Source organism: Bubalus bubalis, chromosome 14 (assembly GCF_019923935.1).
Source record: "Bubalus bubalis isolate 160015118507 breed Murrah chromosome 14, NDDB_SH_1, whole genome shotgun sequence".
NCBI classification, from domain to species: Eukaryota; Metazoa; Chordata; class Mammalia; order Artiodactyla; family Bovidae; genus Bubalus; species Bubalus bubalis.
In genome coordinates, this window is record NC_059170.1 from 25,734,791 (window position 1) to 25,755,559 (window position 20,769).

At 48.5% G+C, this 20,769-nt stretch overlaps 1 protein-coding gene across 1 annotated transcript in view; it reads right to left on the bottom strand.

Annotated features, from left to right (window-relative positions):
* The window catches only part of APCDD1L (APC down-regulated 1 like), a 47,955-nt gene extending 27,471 nt beyond the window's left edge, over positions 1-20,484 (bottom strand). The window contains exon 1 of the mRNA XM_006049031.3: positions 20,142-20,484. Within this exon, the coding sequence (XP_006049093.2) occupies positions 20,142-20,397 (256 nt within the window). The 5' untranslated portion in view covers positions 20,398-20,484. The remainder of the gene's footprint in view (positions 1-20,141) is intronic.
* Between the last annotated feature and the right edge of the window lie 285 nt (positions 20,485-20,769).

Here is a 20,769-nt window from a genome sequence, read left to right on the forward strand (position 1 = left end):
CTCCAATACTTTGGCCACCTCATGTGAAGAGTTGACTCATTGGAAAAGACCCTGATGCTGGGAGGGATTGGGGGCAGAAGGAGAAGGGGATGACAGAAGATGAGATGGCTGGATGGCATCAGCAACTCGATGGACATGAGTTTGAGTAAACTCTGGGAGTTGGTGATGGACAGGGAGGCCTGGCATGCTGCAATTCATGGGGTCGCAAAGAGTCGGACACGACTGAGTGACTGAACTGAACTGAACTGAACACACATTATAAAACCCAGAACATACTATTTTCACTAATCAATGACTTGAATCTTCTACAGCAGTTTCTTCCTGCATCTTCTGGGTTGTACAGGCTTTGATTCCCTCTTTATATGACAAAGACTTTGTATTTTCATTCTTTATGGGAAGAGTGGAAAGGCCTTTCAGTCTTTCTTTTGCTTTTGTTGGTTGAGTGTATTTTTGGCTATTGATAGTTTAGAAATGTTTCTTTTTAGCTTCACAGCTCCTTATGATAGCAAATATTTTCCAGGTTGTCATCAAATTTTGGAAAACCCTAACCTCTGTTAAGCTGCTTTCACCTACAGGCTAGGAGATGTGAAGCAACATTTCCTAGCCTCGCCCCAGCTCTGGGCGGCTCACGCCTTGTCTCTCCTCCACCCTTGAACTTCTGATGCTAGAGGACAAATTTACACATGCCTTCATGTCCTCACAGTGGGAAGGGAGTCCAGTGAGAGGCACGTCTTCTTGGAAGCCAGCCCCCCTACATGCTCAGCCAGCTATGACTACACAGGGGAGTGGCTTTGAGACACATGGACACATCTCACTAAGTAAAAGAATCTCCAGCTCAACTTTCTCCTTAAGCTGATGCCTGAGTGCCCATGGTCACTGCAACACTTTACAGCAAGAGGCAGGGATGGAAGGTAGTTGGGGGTAAAAGGACCGACCAGGAAAAGAAAAGGAGGAGACTGTCTCCTACGTTCACATAGCTTACAGTTCCAATGTCTGCAAAAACTGATGTCCACATGAAGACATGTGGGGTCTTGCTTCTCCTGGGGTCCTGCTTCTCCTCCCGGTTTTGGAAAGGACACTCAGGAGAGAGAAACCCTGAAGCCTTTTGAGGAAAGTGTGAGAAAGGGAAATTAAGAATGATGTGAAAAAGGAAAGTTACAGGACAACCTCATTGATGGACCTGGTTGCAAAAGTCCTAAATTAACTATTAGCAAGGGACTTCCCTGGTGGCCCAGTGCTTAAGAATCTGTCGTACAATGCAGGTGATGTGGGTTCAATCCCCGATCAGGGAACTAAGATCCCAGAGGCTGCAGAGGCAACCAAGCCCACGTGCCACCAGAAAAGATCCCACGCAACTAAGACCTGAGGCGGAAAAATAGACAAATAAATATTTTTTTAAAAATGAGCAACTGAAATACATAGTATATAAGAAGATCATGCATTGTGTCCATGTTGGGGTCGATCGCAATGTGTTTAATGTTAGAAAAATCTATAAATGTCATTCACCACGTTCCTATATGATCAGAAACACCACGTGATATGACTCATAGATGCAGGAAAGTCAGTTCAGTTCAGTCACTCAGTCATGTCCAACTCTTTAAGACCCCATGGACTGCAGCACACCAGGCCTCCCTGTCCATCACCAACCCCTGGAACTTACTCAAACTCATGTCCATTGAATCGGTGATGCCATCCAACCATCTCATCCTCTGTCATCCCCTTCTCCTCCCACCTTCAATCTTTCCCACCATCAGGTCTTTTCAAATGAGTCAGTTCTTCGCATCAGGTGGCCAAAGTATTGGAGTTTCAGCTTCAGCATCAGTCCTTTCAATGAATATTCAGGACTGATTTCCTTTAGGATGGACTAGTTGGATCTCCTTGCTGTCCAAGGGACTCTCAAGAGTCTTCTCCAAAACCACAGTTCAAAAGCATCAACTCTTCGGGACTCAGCTTTCTTTACAGATGCAGGAAAACTTTTGATAAAATTCCACACCCCTTCACAATTAAAAAAAAATCCTTATCAAAAGGTATCCTTATGCTGATTAAGGGCATTACCCAATATCTCTTAATAGTAAGCAAGCTCCGAGAGTTGGTGATGGACAGGAAAGCCTGGTGTGCTGCAATCCATGGGGTTGCAAAGAGTCGGACACAACTGAGCGACTGAACTGAACTGAACTGAATAGTAAAATACTGGCCAGCTGGGATCCGAAATGAGATGACATCACAGTGGATGTCACTTACTCTCAACATTTACTGAAGGTCCTAGCAGTAGGATAAAAAAAGAAATAAAAGATTTAAGGGTTAAATAAGAAATAACATGGTCACTATTTGTGGATGATATGATTATCTTAGAATAGAAGTCAAAATCTGCAGAAAAATGATGGGAAACAGCAAGAGTGTTTAGCAAGATCGCTGGATAAAATAAATCAATGTAAAAAAATTGATTGTATTCTATAACAGCAAGAAAGAGATGGAGGGGGCAGATACCATTTATAATAGTAATAAGAAGTATAAGGTACCTAGGACTATGTCTCATAAAGATATGCAAGACATATTTGGAGAAAATTATAAAAACACATTGATAGATATTAAAGAAGATAGAAATGATATATATTCATGGGTAGGAAATATTGAGATGCCTGTTCTCTGAAAACTGATCCATAGATACAATGGATTCAGATCAGAATCCCAATAGGTGATTCTATATTATTTTATTATTTTAGGATATTGACGAGATGGTTATAAAATTTATATGAAAGAGCTAAGGTGTCAGAAATTGAAGAAAAACAAGAAATGGGGGTGTGTTGTATTAGAGACCAAGATTTATGGAAAACTAGACTAATTGTAGCATTGAACATTCTGTGAAGAGATAAACAAATTAACCAAAAGAATACAATAGATCCCTCAGATACTGACTCATGAAATTCAGAAGATTGATAAGGGACAGGACTGCTGATCAGCAAGGATGAAGGCTATTCAATACATAGCCTTTGGTTATCCACATGGAAAATAAAAAGAAATTCTTCCCTTTCCTCACACCAAGCCCCCAAATCAACTTACAATGGATAAAAAACTTAAATGTAAATTGTTGTTACTGTATAGTCGCTAAGTCACATCTGACTCTTTTGCCACCCCGTAGATTGTAGCCCACCAGGCTCCTCTGCCCATGGGATTCTCCAGGCAAGAATACTGGAGTGGGTTGCCATTTCCATCTCCAAGGGATCTTCCCAAACCAGAGACTGAACCCATGTCTCCTGCACTGCAGGTGGATTCTTTGCTATTGAGCCACCAGGGAAGGGCAAATGAAAACTGCAAAGTACTGAAACTCTCAGAAGAAAATATGGAAGAATATCTTTATGACTTCAGGGTAGGGAAGGATTTCTCAAACAAGATGCAAAAAGTGTTACACTGAAAGACAAGCGAATAAATACATTAAAGTGAGGAACTCCCGTTACTCAAATAAGGGAGTGAAAAGGAAGACCACCAACTAGGAGGGGACACCCGCCACACCGAGAACCAGCAAAGGACTGATGTGCAGAACATGAAGAAGTCCCACAGATCTTAAGGAAAAGACAACCCAATAGACAAATAGGTGCAAGACACAAGCCAGGATCTTACAGAAGAGAAAACAGAATGTTAAATAAAGCTCGGTAGAGATATTCCAGCCCGTTAACTGTCAGGGCCATGGAAATTAAGGCCCAATGAGGTAACATTTTATGCTCAAGAGATGAGCAAAAATCAGGAATTCCACAAATAGCAAGTGTAGGTAAAAATTAGTGGGAACCCTGGTGTTGTATAAAACCACTCCCATACATGAGCATCATGAAAGTTTGCAATGTGAGACCAGTGGGCTTTACAAATGTTTACTGGTGCTCACAGTCAGAAATCCATTTTACATCAGCAAGCAGCATTCACACATGCAAATTACAGAACCGGGGGGTTTAGGAAACAATATTGGTTCTTACCATGAGACAGCCATGCCTTTCTTACTGGTGCTGTTTTGTAGAACAATGTTGACAGGTTTTGTGGGAGTTTTTTCATATACTTAAAAAATCTTAGGATTCTCTTTTCATGTTTTAGCATTTTCATCATTTTTCTTTTGGTAACTGGAGCCATGTATCAAGTATGGAGGAAATTTTCCCTTGTTTCAAAAGTTTTGTCAATTTTTAGGTTGAAAAATGATGCCTAGAGTTTGCTTTATTATGTTGAATTAAAATCAGTATTTCTCTAAAAACAGCAGCAACAAAACAAAACCTTTAAGAAAACACACAGATCAGGGTCCTCAAGTGTGGCTTCCTGATGCATTAACAGATCACGACTCTGATTTTATAACTCTTGCACATGTGTACCTCGTGACAAGTACAAGAATGTCTACAAGAGCCTTGCTTGTAATAGCCTAAAACTGAAAACAGATGTAATAGACTGAAGAAGAGAAAGATAATCTAGACTGTTTTACATATTGGAATATAACACAGCAGTGAAAAAGCATGACAGGCAGCCACGTAGAACAGCATGCACACACAACTTAGAGACCTAATGGGGAGTGACCAAAGTGCAGAAGACCATGCACAGCACGTAATAACTTATTCAGCTCAAGAACAAGCAACACATGTAACAAACTTACATTCAGGGTACATACACCCTGAAAAAAGCAAGGGACAGAGAACACAAAATTCAGGAAGGAAAGAAATATACAAGGATAGAGATACTAGTAAAGTTCTGGTTCTTGGTGTAAGAGATGGGCTCACAGGTGTCTATCTGTGACCCCATGGACTGTGGGCCACAAAGCTCCTCTGTCCATGGAATTCTCCAGGCAAGAATACTGGAGTGGCTTGCCATTCCCTTCTCCAGCAGATCTTCCCAACCCAGGAATCAAACCTGGATCTCGTGCATGCAGGCAGAATCTTTACCATCTGAGCCACCAGGGAAGCTCTATTTTTATTTTTTGCACTAATAATTATCAAACATTATGTCATAAAAACATATTTGTGAGCGAATACCTATTTAAAATCCTTCCCATTTCCGAGTCCTTCAAAACCCAGCCTCTGCCTCCAATTCCTTTCTCTTAGTTTCTCCCAGCACTTGGCACATCACACACTGATTTACTGTCAATTTTTTTTTGTTATCACACCCAGTACTATGACAATGTTTGTGCCTGCCTCAAATACATAAGCTGAAGCCCTGCCCCCCAGTGCAATGGCATTTGGAGGTGGGGACCTTTGGGGACATTCATTTTAGATGAGGTCATGAGGGTGGAGCCCCCAGGATGGGATTAGCCCCCTTATAAGAAGAGAAAGTCCTGAGCCCCCCGAGGACACACTAAGAAGGCAGATAAAGAAGCAGGCCTTAGTAGATATGGAATTTGCTGGCACCTTGATCTTGGGCCTCCCAGGCTCTAGAACTGGGAGAAACACATCTGTGGTTGAAGCTGCCCAGTCCATGGTAATAGCCATGTGGACGCCCAGCTTGTGCTAACCCCAGGGCTTTTGCCCTGGCAGCTCCTTGGCCCAGGAATGCTCTTTTGGACCTTTCAGCTCCTTCTCATCCTTCAGCTCAGATGTCACCTTTTTAGTGACAATTTCCCCATGATCCTGTCTCAAGCCTGCCCTCCAGTTCCCTCTTTGGCCTGCGGCCCCACTTCACTGTCTCCAGAGGGAACAAGGGAGGTTCTGGTTACCACCTTCCCAGTGATGACTGCTGTTTGTGCAGCACTTGGGGATCATGGGCATCTTCAGCCAACTGAGCTCAGGGATGGCTGGGACCCTTCTGCCTAGGGTCGTGCCACTCCTGACAGATGCATGCAAGAACATCAGCCACCGGGACCAGCTCCATAAACTGGGGGCCCAGTGCATGCTGAAAAAGCAGGGCCCTTGTTCAGAAAGCATTAAGAATTTCAAGACTGAGAGCAGAGCGTAACACCCACATAGCCCCCGTGTATGAATGTCTACAGCTGCCCTCTTGCAGATCAGTGTGTGAAAGGGGTGTGGTCTTAAGAAGGCACGGCAGGGCCTTGGGATCACATTGTGTCATCTAACCAGGCTGTGCATCACGTCCCTACCGAAGGCATGCCTCTGCCCAGGGAGCAGGAGGGGGCTTCTGTGCTTCCCTAGTCCCAAGTACACACCTGTGCTTCACCCCTGTGCTGAGGCCCCTTGAAGGCAGGGACCATGGTGGCTAGAGCCCAGACTGGACCCAGCAGATCCAGGCTGGAATCCAGGTTAGTGGCTTTGAGGGAGAAGCTCAGTTTCTCCTTCTGTATAATGGGTTCAGAGGCTTACTGTGCAGAAAGAGGTAACACAGGTGAAGTACTCCACGTTCCATCCATGCATGTGATTACTGTTGTAACCCCGAACGTCAAACGCCAGGCTGTGATGTGCTGCATTTACTAAGGGTCCCCTGTGTCCTCGGCACTGACCTGACCATCCACACAACACGTGCTGTCTCCTTGCTCTCCTCCAGCCTTGGCAGGAGTCAGGACCCCCAGCCCTGGGGTCACTGCTTGTGACCCCATGCAGCCCCATCACTCACAAATTTTTTTTTTGTTATCACACCCAGTACTATGACAATGTTTGTGCCTGCCTCAAATACATAAGCTGAAGCCCTGCCCCCCAGTGCAATGGCATTTGGAGGTGGGGACCTTTGGGGACATTCATTTTAGATGAGGTCATGAGGGTGGAGCCCCCAGGATGGGATTAGCCCCCTTATAAGAAGAGAAAGTCCTGAGCCCCCCGAGGACACACTAAGAAGGCAGATAAAGAAGCAGGCCTTTAGTAGATATGGACAGAGCGCAGAGCTCGGGCGGTGGAGAGCTGAGCACAGGGCTTGCCACGAGGTGGGCTGCGGCCATGCTCATGCTTTATGAATATTTTTATGAGCAGAGGAGGGCAAGGGGGCATTTCTATTCAGTCCTGCTACCCCCGAGGTTAATGAGTTCAGGTTGATTTTCTGAATCCTGAAAAGAAATTTTAGTGTATGTAATTACAGCTTTTACTTAGCAATAATCTACACCAAACACTGGGTCAGGTGTGGGAGAGACTCGAAGAAGAATAAAACCCATTGTGCCCTGGAGGGGTTCACAGCCCCACCTGGGAGCCAGATCCCAGATAAATCAACAGTGTGCGGTGGGGCAGGGAGGTGGGTCCCCAGAGTGGAGGGTGGGGGTGGGATGCTGGGTGCTGTGCTGGGTGAGTGGGGACAGATAGTGTTTACATAATCTCAGGGATGAAATATCACAACAAATGCTGAGGATGGGTTTGAGGGGGTGAAGGGGAAAGCTAGCTAGGAGGGCTCCCTGGCTGGGGGTCCAGGGGAGTTTGGGGAAATGATATGTGGAAAGTAAGTGCAAGCTAAGGGAACAGCATGTGCAAAGGCCCTGAGGATGGGCTGAGCTGGAAATGGGCAAGGGGAGGACAGAAAGCTGCTGCAGCTGCTGCTCTGCCTGCAGGGAGAGTGGGGCCCACAGGGCACAGAGACTGCCTGGGTGGAGCAGGCTGGTTTGGGCAGGTGGGGCCATATTGGAGGCAAAGGAGCCCTGGAGGTGCTTCAGGCAGAAGCAACTGAGGGAGCATGGGCCCGCAGTGGAGAGAGGGGTGGGGGAGCAGGGGACCCCTCGGGGGTCTTCCTGGCACCAGGCAGGGATGGGTGAGGCTATGTCTGCGATCAGGGGCTAGGGAAAGGGGAAAGGGCTTCTTATGAGTGGCACTGAGGAGATGTTAATAAGATTCTGATCTACTTTGAGTGGAACAAAAAAAGGTAGGCAAGCCAAACTATACGAAAAACAAAAGTCACTGTGTGAATTTGCAAGCGTGTAAGGTCTTCCCTTGTGACTCAGCTCGTAAAGAATCCACCTGAAACACAGGAGACCTGGGTTCAGTCCCTGGATTGGGAAGATCCCCTGGTGAAGGGAAAGGCTATACCCACTCCAGTATTCTGGCCTGGAGAATTCCATGGACCGTACAGTCCATGGGGTCGCAAAGAGTCAGACACGACTGAGCAACTTTCACTTTCATTGCTAGGTCTGAACTCAGACCTGCTCTCAGGGACCCCTCTGGGGATCGAGGCTGCAGGAGAGAGTATAGGGAGAGTTTCAGATTGCAGAAAAGCTGGGAAGAAAGTACAGAGTCCTCATCTACACTAGCCCCAATTCCGCTGTTAACAGCATTTTATGTGAGTGCAGTGCGTGTTCTCATTGTGCTGCAGTCACTAAGTCACGTCCGGCCCTTTGTGACCCCATGGACTGTAGCCGCCAGGCTCCTCTGTCCATGGGATTTCCTAGGCAAGAACACTGGAGTGGGTTGCCATTTTCTTCTCCAGGGGATCTTCCCCACTCAGTGATCGAACCTGCATCTCCTGCATTGCCAGGCGGATTCTTTACCACTGAGCCACCTAGGAAGCCCACACTTACTACGATTACATAATCAATCTTGGGGCATCATTATTAACTAAAGTCCATACATACTTTATTCAGATTTTCTCCAGTTTTATCTAATGCCCCTTTTATGAGAAATATGATTGTAGCTTATATTTCAAAACTAAAATTCAGTTCAGTTATTAGAACACTTTTAAGCTTTGGAACAACTTGGGTAAGCATGTGCCTCTCCTTTTCAACAATAAATTTTATAAAGCTTAAATATATGATGATTTCTGATGGAAATTTTATGCCCCAAAATTTGAATATTATCGCACATTATTTTAAAAATAATGCCAACTCTCAATAATTTTAAAATATTGGTTGTGTGTGGCAATGATAGTATTTTGGACATCTCGGGTTAAGTAAGAATGTCTTTAAATATGAATCAAACTATGAGTTCAGTTCAGTTGTGTCCAATTCTTTGTGACCCCATGGACTGCAACATGCCAGGCTTCTCTGTCCATAACCAACTCCTGGAGCTTGTTCATACTCATGTCCATCGAGTCACTGAATCAAACTATATAATTATACAATTTCATTTTATTCTTTTTTCCTTTTAAAAGTGTGGCTACTAGAAAATTTAAAATTACACATATGGGGACTTCCCTGGCAGTCCAGTGGTTAAGACTCCACTTCCACTTCAGGGGACATGGGTTCCACCCCTGGTCAAGGAACTAGGATTCACGTGCAATATGTGGCAGCCAAAAATTACATATGTGGCCAGCATCTAATTTCCATTGGCCAGCACTGGTTTGAGGGATAGAAGCCTGTGAAATGACTGAAGAGGGATATCCAGAGAGAAGGGAGGGGTGTCAGAGTGAGGGAGGCTGGGTGGGCCGGCAGGGGGCCAGGAAGCAGGCAGGGGGAGAGGGGGAGGCAGGAGGAGGAGGGGGAGGAGGGGGAGGCAGGGCGTAGGGCAGGGCACGCCTACGAGAAGCCCCACGGAGGCCTGGATGCCCTGGAGAAGAGGAGGGGCCCGTGTGGGGACCCAGCTGAGGGGGGTCATAGGATCTTGGTGGGGACGTGGGACGCCTGGCCAGCAGTGCTAAGGTCTCAGTGGGCCTTTCGAGGACAGAATAGGGGAACGTGGTTACCGTGTGGGGCCAGGTGGGTGAGATGCGATGGTCCCAATCCCTCCAAAATTTCCTGGCTTCCTGTGCAGACTGCAGACAGGGACTGGGGAGGGGGCGCCGGCGTGAGAGCTGCTTGGGTGGGGGCTGGGCCTGTTGTCCAACTTGGGGCAATCTTGATGCCCCACTTCATGGAGGAGGATGCTGGACCCCCGCCCACTCCCATGCCTCACTCTATTAGGTCCCAGGGTAGCATCACCCAGCCCCCCATACTGGGGGCTTAAACAACAGAAATGGATTCTCCCTCCCTCTGGAGACCAGCTGTCCCAGGTGGAGGTGTGGCAGGGGGGGTTCCCTCTGAGGCTTCTCTCCTGGGCTTGCAGACGACTCCCTCCCCTTGTCCTCACATTGGTTCCCCTCTTAATGAGGACGTCAGTCATTTTGAATTACAGTCCCCCTTCCCATGACCTCACTTTAATGCCATCACTCTGTAAAGACCCTTTCCAAAAAGAAGGGCACATTACGGAGTTCTGGGGATTAGGACTTCATCATACGAATTTTGGGGGTAGGGTGGGGCGCATGTTTCAACCCATAACAGGGGCCCCTGCCTGAGGGGCTGGTGGAGGCAGGACTCTATCTACCCCCTGTTAGTGTATTGGCATTACGAAGAAATAAGGCAGGGCAGCAGAATTCCCTTTAATCAGCCTTCAACCTCCTTCCTTTCCCAGCAGACCATTACTATCAATCTGCCTGTCTTTCTAGACCTTTGTTATGGAGGGATACACAGAAATATGTGTTGCAGGTGGGTGGGTGGGGGGCAGACTGTTTTTAAAACAAAATTTAAATCCTCTTTATGGTGAAAAACCTAGCTAATGAAAGTTATGTTTCAAAACAGACAGAGGCGTTCTTTGTGCTAAATATGGTGTTGTCTCATTTGCAATGGAAAAGTCCCTCATTTCAAAAAAAAAAGAACAAAAAACATTATTAAGAGGCCTTACAATACAAACCACATTTTCCAACTCAATAGCGTACAAGGTCAGCCAAGCAAAGACAATGTAAACTAGCTTCGAAAGTGTGTTGCTCAATAATGAAATGCTTTCAGTAGGGGGAGGGAAGCAGCAAGATAATCAGACTGGTGGTGGTGCGGCTGAAATTTCAGCCCCCGAAATGCACCCCTTCAGTAATTGGGAACCTATTAGATGATGCTTAAGTGCGGCTTCAGATACTGCATTCCTGATTAACAAGGATATAATTTCTTGAAGGGAAGAAGGACTCTGTTCACACCCTTGGTTATCCTGAAGTGGCCCTTGTGCACAAAGAAAGGCCATTTGTCCATTGGGAGCTGATGGGACACACCTGGCCAGGAAAAGGGTTGAAGGGGCTGGGAGGGATGGAGGAGGAAGTTCAAAGGTATCTGCCTGAACTGGCTGCCTGTTTGCACGTGGAGTCCAGGTTGGACGTGGAGACCAGCCAAACCCACACCTCCCATCCCTAAGAACTTTGGTTTCCACTCGAATGCCAGCCTCCCTGATGACAGGTCCTAAGCCGGTACTGCTTGGAGATCACAGGTCTTCCTCCCTCGGACCAAAGCCTCTCATTCTCAGAGGGTGCCCTGACCTTCATCACCTCCTAGTGGACGTCACCTCTAGCTGCTGTCCTTCCCTAACCAAGGCCATGGGCCCCACTCTCACATCTCCCTGTCCTCTGTGGAGTCTCATCTCCATCCTGTGTCCACCTGGGAGGCTGGCCTCCTCCTGGCTTCAGACCCCGTTGACTGCTCATGCCCTTCACCTGCGTCAGGACCACTTTTGGGTGCTGTGGTCAAGACCCTCAGCAGCAGTCACCAAGGTCGGGTGGACATTCATTTCTCGTCTGCGGGTGGGACTGGTGTGTCTGCTGTGTCTGGCAGAGTTCTCCAGACCCCAGCCTTCCGCTCTACCCTGTCCCTGGCTGTGACCTTCACCGGCGTGGTCTCCTGAGGCTCTGCTCCACATCCCACCCCACCACCAAGACAGCAGGCCCCCGTGTTCTCAGAGCATGTGACCCGGGAGCATGGTGTCCCCTGGCCTGGACGCCCCTCCCTCTAGCTCGTCTCACCTCTGGGATCTTCAACCTCCTTTCCTAGGTTTCAGACCTAGTCAAGTCCTCTCTCACACCCCTTCTTCCTCACACCACCGCTTGGCTCAATTCACCTCCTCTGGCAGCCACACTTCCCCAGTCACCATCTTTCCTTAGTGCCACTCCATCAGTCATTCTCTTGTTTCTTATTTATTGTCTGCACTCCCCCACCCCACCCCACCACTCAATTGGAAGGCGAGCCCCACAAGGGCCATACCAGGCCCATTTTGTTTATGCCTGTGTCCCCAAGACGTGGAACAGTGCCTGGCACACTATCAGCATCCACTGAACACCCCTTGAAGAATACTTGAATGAAGAAATGTTTCCATCATTGAGTTGAAATTATACCAAGTTATCAAAAAACATAGTAAATGCATACTCATTCATTTTGTTCTTCTAAATTAGAATTTGGAGGAGAGAGACAAAGAAGTTTGTAGTTAAGTGGGATTTAAAAAAAAAAGAACTTTCTGAGCAAATTATCTGTGTAAACAGGGGACTATGTTTCACCCTCTTAATAATGAACTCCAGCAGCTCTGGCCTCAAACACTCTGAGAAGCTCTGTGGTGATGAATATGCAAATTCCAAGTGATTCCATGTTTTGTTGAAGCCCTTAAAGGATTCTGGAAGCTCGGAATCCTAACCTCTATTCCCCGAGGCCCCTGCCAGCAGTAATAATGGAGAGCCTGATATAATGGGACTGGGCTTAAGCTCTTTACCTGGTACCTGGAACACCAAGTTTTCAGGAAGTCAGCATCAGGAAGTTTTCAGGAATTCACTGCTAAACACGATGGCATTTCACTGTGGCAGAGATGAATACATCTCTGAATTGGCCCCAAACAGGCATCTCTAGTCCCTGAAGGCTTGGGGTGGGGTTTACCAGGAAAATGCAGCTAGTTACTCCATCACCAGGTTAACAGTTTTCTGAGGTTTCATTGGTTACTTTAAGTTGACCTCCCTGTAGAAGGCAGACGAAATGTAAAACTATCGTAAGAAAAAAAATAAGGGCAAACATCAACTGGAAAAGCCCAGGCACTCTCACCCCCTGGCAAGTTGGTCTTCATTTCAGTTAACAGGGGGTTGCTGCTAAGGAAAGTGGAGCCCATCTAAACCCGGTTAGAGCTGATGGACCAAACAGTAGACTTCAGTTTCAAACTATCTAGAAACCACACCCAACCACCAAAAACACATGTTAAAACAACTCTTAATTGTACATTTCAGAGGACAAGTAATTTTGTTTTGCTGTGGTCACTGGTAATTCCAAGCTAAATACATCTCTGTGTTGAGCTCTGTTTTTACTCCTATTTGGGGGCAAGAAGAGGGTTAGGTGTGATTGACTGCTTTGCTTCTCCCTTTTTGTATAATTTAATATTGAGGTTTGGAGAGGGCAGCTCAGATTTTGTAATGCGCGTTGAGCTCTTGGGATAGCTATGGGCACAGGCCTGAGATTCATGTCCCAGGTAGGAGGTGAGGCACCTTGGCTCACAAGTCCTCCAGGACTAGAGTCATATGGGAAACTTTGCTGTTAGCAGAAAAAGGGAGCAAGGAACCTAGGCAGGCAGACCCAGCACTTGTCCACTGCAATTTGGCTTCAAACAGAAGAAGGCTTGAGAAGGGGGTGGTGGGAGAGGATTACTCAAGGGCAAACCCTCCACTGCTAATGAGACCAACAGGTAGCACCATGGATCTCCCTGGCATTTGTGAAGGATCCCACCTTCCCTGGTTCCTCTCTGTGATGGGGAATGGGTCTCCTGGTCCCTGAGCTAACCGTGTAGACAGACTATTAGTACCTTAGGGCCACCAGGGAGCAGTGAGTTGTGTGGACTTACTGGGTTGGTATCTCACATGCTGTGGATGGTTGCTGAGCAACCAAGAGCTCACTGGTCTGCAAACTTTTTAGGAACCCTAGCCCGTTGGCCTCCATTACTTCAGGTGTGAAATGGCAATGACTGTAGTGTCCAAACAATAAGGCAATCGTAAAGAAGTAATATAATGCTCCTACAATGCTTAACAAAAGCAGGTGCCCAGCGGATGTTGACTTTTTTACTTTTTTTTTAATTTAATTTTTAATGGGAGGAAAATTGCTTTACAATGTTGTGTTGGTTTCTGCCATACAACAATGCAAATTAGCCATAATTATATACATATCACCTCCCTCTTGAGCCTTCCTTCCTTTCCCCCATCCCACCCCTCTAGCTCATTGCAGACCCCTAGGCTCAGCTTCTTGTGTATACATTAGCTTTTCACCAGCTATCCATTTTACACACGGTAGTATATTTATGTTGATGTTACTTTCTCTGTTCGTCCCACTCTTTCCTTCCCCCACTGTGTCCACAAGTCCGTTTTCTGGGTATGTGTGTTAGTTGCTCAGTCTTGTTCGACTTTTTGCGACCCCATGGACTATAGCCCACCAGGCTCCTCTGTCCATGTAGTTCTCCAGGCAAGAATACTGGAGTGGGTAACCATTCCCTTCTCCAAAGGATCTTCCCAACCCAGGGCTCATCCTCTGTTGCCCCCTTCTCCTCCTGCCTTCACTCTTTCTCAGCATCAGGGTCTTTTCCAATGAGTCAGCTCAGGTGGCCAACGCATTGGAGCTTCAGCTTCAGCATCACTCCTTCCAATGAATATTCAGGGTTGATTTCCTTTATGATTGACTGGTTTGATCGCCTTGCAGTCCTAGGGACTCTCAAGAGTCTTCTCCAGCACCACAATTCAAAAGCATCAATTCTTTGGCATTCAGCCTTCTTTATGGTCTAACTCTCAAATCCATACATGACTACTGGAAAAACCATAGCTTTGAGTATTTGGACCTTTGTTGGCAAAGTGATGTCTTTGCTTTTTAATACGCTGTCTAGGTTTGTCATAGCTTTCCTCACAAAGACCCCCCGCCATCCCTCCTTCCTGAAATGCATGGCGCCGTCCCACCCACTGGATGGGCACTTCAGGTCTACTACCAGGCAAAGGCAACCCAAGCCCCCACATGCTTTTGAAAGCAGGAACTCAGGCTTCTGACTCCTTTTTCGTACTTTGCATCCCTGTCCTCCTCTGACTCTGTCCATCACCCTCTCTGACCCCTCCTCCCCAGCCACACTCCTGACATCCCAGACTGCCTTGCAGTCACCCCCTCCACAATCCCGCAAGGAGAAGGATAGCATACTCCCCAGACTGGACCTTGCAGGGCAGTGTCCGTCACCTTAACAGTGATGTGAGTGACCTCACCAAGCCCCTGCTGTGTGCCTGGTGCTGTATTAAACGCTCCACATGGATAGTAATACCGACTTCTCACAGTAGTCCCTTGGGGTCGACTTCATGAAGGAGGAAACTGAGGCATGGAAGGATGAGGTAATCTGCAGCAAATGGAGCAGCTGGAATTTGAATGTGGGAAGCCGAATTCCAGAGCCCAGCAGCTCTGCAGCCTTTGCAGATGGACAATTAGGATCCTTCCCTCTTCAACAACTCTCAGATTAACATTTAATTGGGGATTTAAAACGCTGTTCTTGTTAGCATGCCTGTGGTCTCTGCGCTGCGATCTTCCCCATTAAGTCGTGTTATGTAAACCACCAGCCCAGATGCCACAGAGCCTGTGGATCTCCTGGCGCCCAAACTTGGCTCAAAAGCCCAGTTCTTTCGAGCAGCAGCAGGGCAGGGAGCCTCTTGCCTGAGCTTTGAGCTGAACTGCCCCAGGAGAGGGCAGCTGAAGCAGGAAGCTTGGTGGTCCACAAATCTCAGCCCCTGGGCTTGCCGGCTGGACGACCTTAGGTGTGTGGCCTTGCTTCTGTCATCTGTAGAATGGTGCCCATGGCACAGGAGGTTGCAAGAATCATGGGGTATCATTTATGACATGCTTGTTAGCATAGTGCTTGGGCTGTATCTCTCCCCCCGAGGAAAGTCAGTTTCTCCTTCACACACAGACACCATATGTGGTCATTCATAGTAAGATTATCTGGCCATCTATTCTCCTCTTGGGTGAAAAAAAGCACATTTTGCTTAGAAACCACATGCCTTCACATGTTTCAGTGGAATAAATGTGAAAGAGACCAGGAACAAAGAGTAAATTCTCTTTTAGGAAGTTTGGGTGGACAGAAAGCTAGGGAAAATGGCAATGTATATGGGAGACAGCTACTTCTCTATATATAAAAAGCACTCACAAGTCAATAAGAAGAAAATATTTTTTTTTAAGTTCGATATAAAAATGGGCAAAGGAGATTACTGGAGGTGTCATAGGAAAGTCAATGAAAGGGGTAATATACAGACTTTCTTCTTTACTCATAACTGATGGAATGCAAGTATAAATAACCAGGCATTGCCACTGGCAAGATTTTTAAAGAAAAGTAATGATGAAGGTTGGCAAGGATGTGGGGAACAGGGTCTCATAGCCCATCCATGGAGGTTGTTGACTGTGCAAGCCATTAGAAAGGAAGGCTCTGGGGAGAATTTACACACACATTTTGCTGCAGCAATTTCATGACTAGGGATTTACATCCAAATCTGCAGATGAAGGGGAGGCTGGGGGCAGGGAACAGTATTCTAAGCAGAGGAACAGCATGTGTGTGTGTATAGGCTGTGGTGGAAAGGGGTGTGGCCTGAAGGACAGGCTGACAGAGTGTTTCTGTATCCTGGTGGTGGCTGGTGATACCTTCTCTGAGGAGGAAGAAAGCTTGTCTGTGAAGTGTGCGGGGAGGAGGGTCACACAGGAACTGGGGCCACTGACAGGGGTTCGAAGGAGAAGGCACGGGTATGAACACAGCTGAGCTGGACAGAGGCTCTGGCTGGGACTGAGTGTCCCTGGAGGGCGGGGCTATCATCATTCCCAACTCGCTAATGGGGACATAGGTGACAGGGCTGGAAGGTGACAAAGCCAGGATGGGACCCGGGTCTGCTCAGTTCCTAAGATGCTGCTCTCAAGCTCTCCATAGCACACAAGACGTGTTAAACTCAGCCAAGACCGACCAACCTCCCAGTGCACAGGTGGAGGTCCTGGGGGGCTAGTCCTGCCTCCCCAGTGAACCAAAGCCCACTTGAACCCCTGGTGGCCCTTCGCACAGTGAGGTCTGACATTCTCTGGGACGTCTGTTCACCATGACCCTTGCACTCCCCACTCTGGGTTGGGGGCTGGCTTTGGGCAATAAGCTTCTGAAACCCATTCTGGTTTGAGCCCACCACCCAGCTACAACTCATGGCCACCTCTGGCGCCAGCTTCAGAATTCAGTTCCTTCCCTGGATCACCCCCAGCGCAGCCTGAACTGCCCTCAAGTTCAAACTGAACTCAGTCGCCTCTTTTGGCACTGGGTTCTTTTTAGTTAATTGATTGATTAATTTACTTGGCTGCACCAGGTCTTTTATTTTTTGCCTTTTTAAATTTTTACTTTGCATTGGGGTAGAGCCTATTAACAATGTTGTGATAATTTCAGGTGAACAGCGAAGGGACTCAGCAGGGGCTCATTTTGGCTTTCAGCTTCCATGAACATAGTGAGCATCCAATACATTTCCAAATAGTTTTTCACACGTAGCTTCCTACTAGTTTGCCATCCAGATGGTTTGGAGACCAACGAAGCTGTTCTGTTTGTCTTGAGCTGGTTATTTAGACTTTGGAGATTCCAGCGTCAGTCAGAATACAAGTGAAACAGCTGGCCACAATGATCCAAGCGGTGAGAGGAAGTTTTCATTCAAAAAAACTTTTTTTTTTGTTTTACGTAATGAATACAATTACCTATCTCCTTTCACCTTTGATTTTTCGGACCCATCTACTAAGTTAATTTTCTCCCCAGATTTCACTCTCAGTTTTGAAACAGAGCCCTATATCCACAAGTAATTTATTATGGAATAGCCTGTGATTTTGTCCTAGTTAATCTGTCTCTAAATGATAACTTGCCATTGCAAAGGATATGGCTAGAGATAAAAGCAGGGCTGAAATTAGAAAAAAGAAATACAAATGAGAGGGGGAAAAAAAGAAGCTGTGGTTTTTCATTTTCCCCCTCAAGCATAAATTGTTGAGTAAGGAGATTTTTAAGAGCCAGAAATTGCTGAGGAGTGAACCAAAGCTGGAAGCCACTGTACTGGCACAAGACACATCTGGCGATGCAGGGTTTTGACGAGGGTCTGCTGCAGCCGGGAACTAGCCACCCTCACCCACAGCCAGCTCCTGTCATCCCCAGGGAGGACATTTTCAGAGACCAGGGGAGAGTGGACAAGTGGGAAAAATCAACGTCTAGATTAGAAACTACTTCGACTGTGTTGTTTTTCTTGAGGTCCCACTGTGCCTTTGATTTCCTGATTGCTCAGAGCAAGAATAACAAAATCCACCTAACCTGGTGATTTTTGACAGATTCATCTGAAAGTTGAATTTGATCTGCCCACACCAGTGGGTCTCAGCTGGGAACAATCGCGGCCCCCGGGGGACATCCGGCAGCTTCTGGGGACGTTTGTGGTTTTCATAGCTGGGAGGTGTTGCTACTGGCGTGTGGTGGGTGGAGGCCAAAGATGGTGTTCCATGTTCTCCAGGGCACGGGATGGCCCCCAGCAGAAAAGGGTCTGGACCACAGTGTCAACAGTGCTGAGGCTGAGAAACCCTGGTGGGGTGTATGTGTGTGTGTGTGTGTGTGTGTGTGTGTGTGTATGTGAAGGTGCATTCCCGTGGTGGGGCCGTTGGTGTGCCTACAGTAGTTTCTTGAACCTGGAGACATGAAGTCCAGGCTTGCCTCTGCTCAGGTACCTCAATTATCTAAGTATCTGAAGGATTAAAAGGGTTCTGTTTCCTTTCACTAAAGCACAAGGAACTTGTTGCCTGGTGATGCAGCCAGTGGTGAGAAGGACTTTGGGAAAAGGGTTCAGTGGAAAATGGGGCCCGGCTCAGAGTGAGGAGCTGTGAAGGCAGCCCGCACGGGTCTGTCACCCCAGGGTTGAGACCTGGGTCTCAACCGCAGGCTCCACAGCCGCCTTTTCTGTTCACCCAGGCCTCCGGGTACTCTGGGCTTCTCTCCTGTGGAGTCTGTCTGACTTGGGGTGGCGAGAGGTCACCTGGGAGCGAAGCAGCAGGACTCCAGAGAGCCAGGAGCGAGGCTACACTGGCGCTGATTTTATTGGCGTGACAGAAGCACGGGGCCTGCCAAGGACAACGGCCTTGTGCTGTGACCAAGGCTGCAGGTTTCTGGGGAAATGTGCCCTACTGGGCTGGCCCGTCCCACCACCTGGGAGGAGGAGGAGGAGAGGTGAAGACACAGCTTCCTCCTCCTCCCCCTCCCAGCTCTGTGCCCATAGGGCAAGCACACAGACTCTTTGCCCAGCCGTCCCCTCCATGTCCCCTTCCTTCCACTCTTACTTTCCTGGCCTATTTTGGTGCCCAGTGAGAACTCCTTGGGCATGGACAGCCGTGCGACCTCTCGCCCCAGCCCTGAGGTAAACGTCCCTTTTTGGCGGATACATCTGCAGCTCTTCAAACTGCCTACACATCCTCCCTCGACCTTCCTTCAGACCTGGCTCATCTCTTCTTCAGATATTTAGCTGAGAAATTTGGGGCTGATTGAAGAGCTGCAGAGAGACCTGACTTTGCTCCTTGCCTGTAAGTGGAGAAAAGCGTGCTCAGCGATAACTGGGCAGTGTGTCTTCCTGCAGGATGGACGCCTCGGGGCTGGCCAGTGCGCTAGTCGCTTCTCCTGCTCTCCTTCTTGTAACCCTCACAATAACCCCAGACAGAGGTGAGGATCTCATGAGCCCATTTGATAGATGAGAAAGTTGAGGCTAAGAGAACTGATGACATGCCTGTCCAAGTTCACACAGGTTGATATGAAGCTGATCTGGACTTCTGAGTCAGGTGATCTGACTCCAGGGGTAGAATTCTTAATCCTTCACAAGGTGAGGGTGCTTGGGGGTGAGCCCGGCACACTGTGGTTATTATTGTCATTTTTGCCGATGGTGTACATTGGTAAAATGTACCACCAAGCACAATGTACATGCCCATGGTCAGCAGGCCTGACAGAATTTTGATCTTCCTACCCTCTAAGAAGAGGCAGCTGGAGAGCAGTTAGTTCTGGAGAGGACGCTGTCCCCTCTACGGGGGTCCGGTCCCCTGACCCCCTACCCCAAGCCTGCTGTGCACCAGAATTTGAGGGGTGGGGTGAGGGTCACTGTGCCCTCCCCTCACTTCTGTAGCTCTGCTGTAGGACAGCAGCTCTGAGTCCCAGCCCATCTAGGATTCAGTGGGCAGACCAGATTCCGCAGCCCAGGTCTGAGTGACATGGAGCTTGCACCTTGCCGAGGGCCTCCCAGTGGGCTCGGGATCCCTGGAGGTCAGGCTGCGCGGGCACTGAGCACAGAGAGGTGCGCACGTGGTTCCGCGCCCGGCTTCCCAGCACAGGGTCCAGGAGGAGGCTGGAGGTGCGGCAGGTGCCCGGCCAGGTGAGGCTGGAGAAGAGCGCGCGAGACGAAGAACTGCCGGCCTGGCTCACCGGCCCACACAGCAGTCCCCAGGAAGCCCAAGGAATGTCAGATGGCAGCTCCCTCCCTTCTGACCTCAGGCGGCGAGGCAGTGGGGGGAGGGTGGCACCTACCTCCCAACAGCACCAGGAGGCAAGCGTAGGGGAGCATGGCAGCCGGCATCCCGTCGAGGGTGGCAGGACGGCCCCTGGGGCGCCTCCACACTGTGTGGAGAGGAGGCGCCGGCGCAGGGCTCTCAGGCGGCCTCGGACAGCGGCGGCCCGGCTGGGGTCCTGCGAAGAAGTCACGAGGGTCCTGCGCCCCACTCCGCGCTTGCACGCGCTCGCCCTCCCGGGCTGTTGATAGTTGTAAGGAGAGCAGCGCACTCATAGGTCCAACTTTCCAGAAGAGGTGGAGACAGCCCCCGGCCTTGCTCGCACAGCCTCGCAGCGCGCCCAGCCCTCTGGCGCAGCTCCTCCTGCCATTCAGAACCCAGTCGACCCCCCTCCGTGCCCTGGTTCTTTCCTCTCCCCACCAAGTCTCTGCAGTGAGCCAGGAGGCCTCCCGAAAACTCTTGTCCTGGCCAAGCCAGACGGTGCGGTGCGCTCCTCCGCCAAAGCGCACCCCTATGCAGGTTGTCCCCTCCAAAGGCAAGGGGGTCGGGGGCAGCTCATCTGTACCCGCGGGGTCCTCAGACCCCCAAGGCTTCTCTTCAAGCCTTCCAGACACTTTTGGAAAAGTCGCGTCAACTTGGAGTGCAGG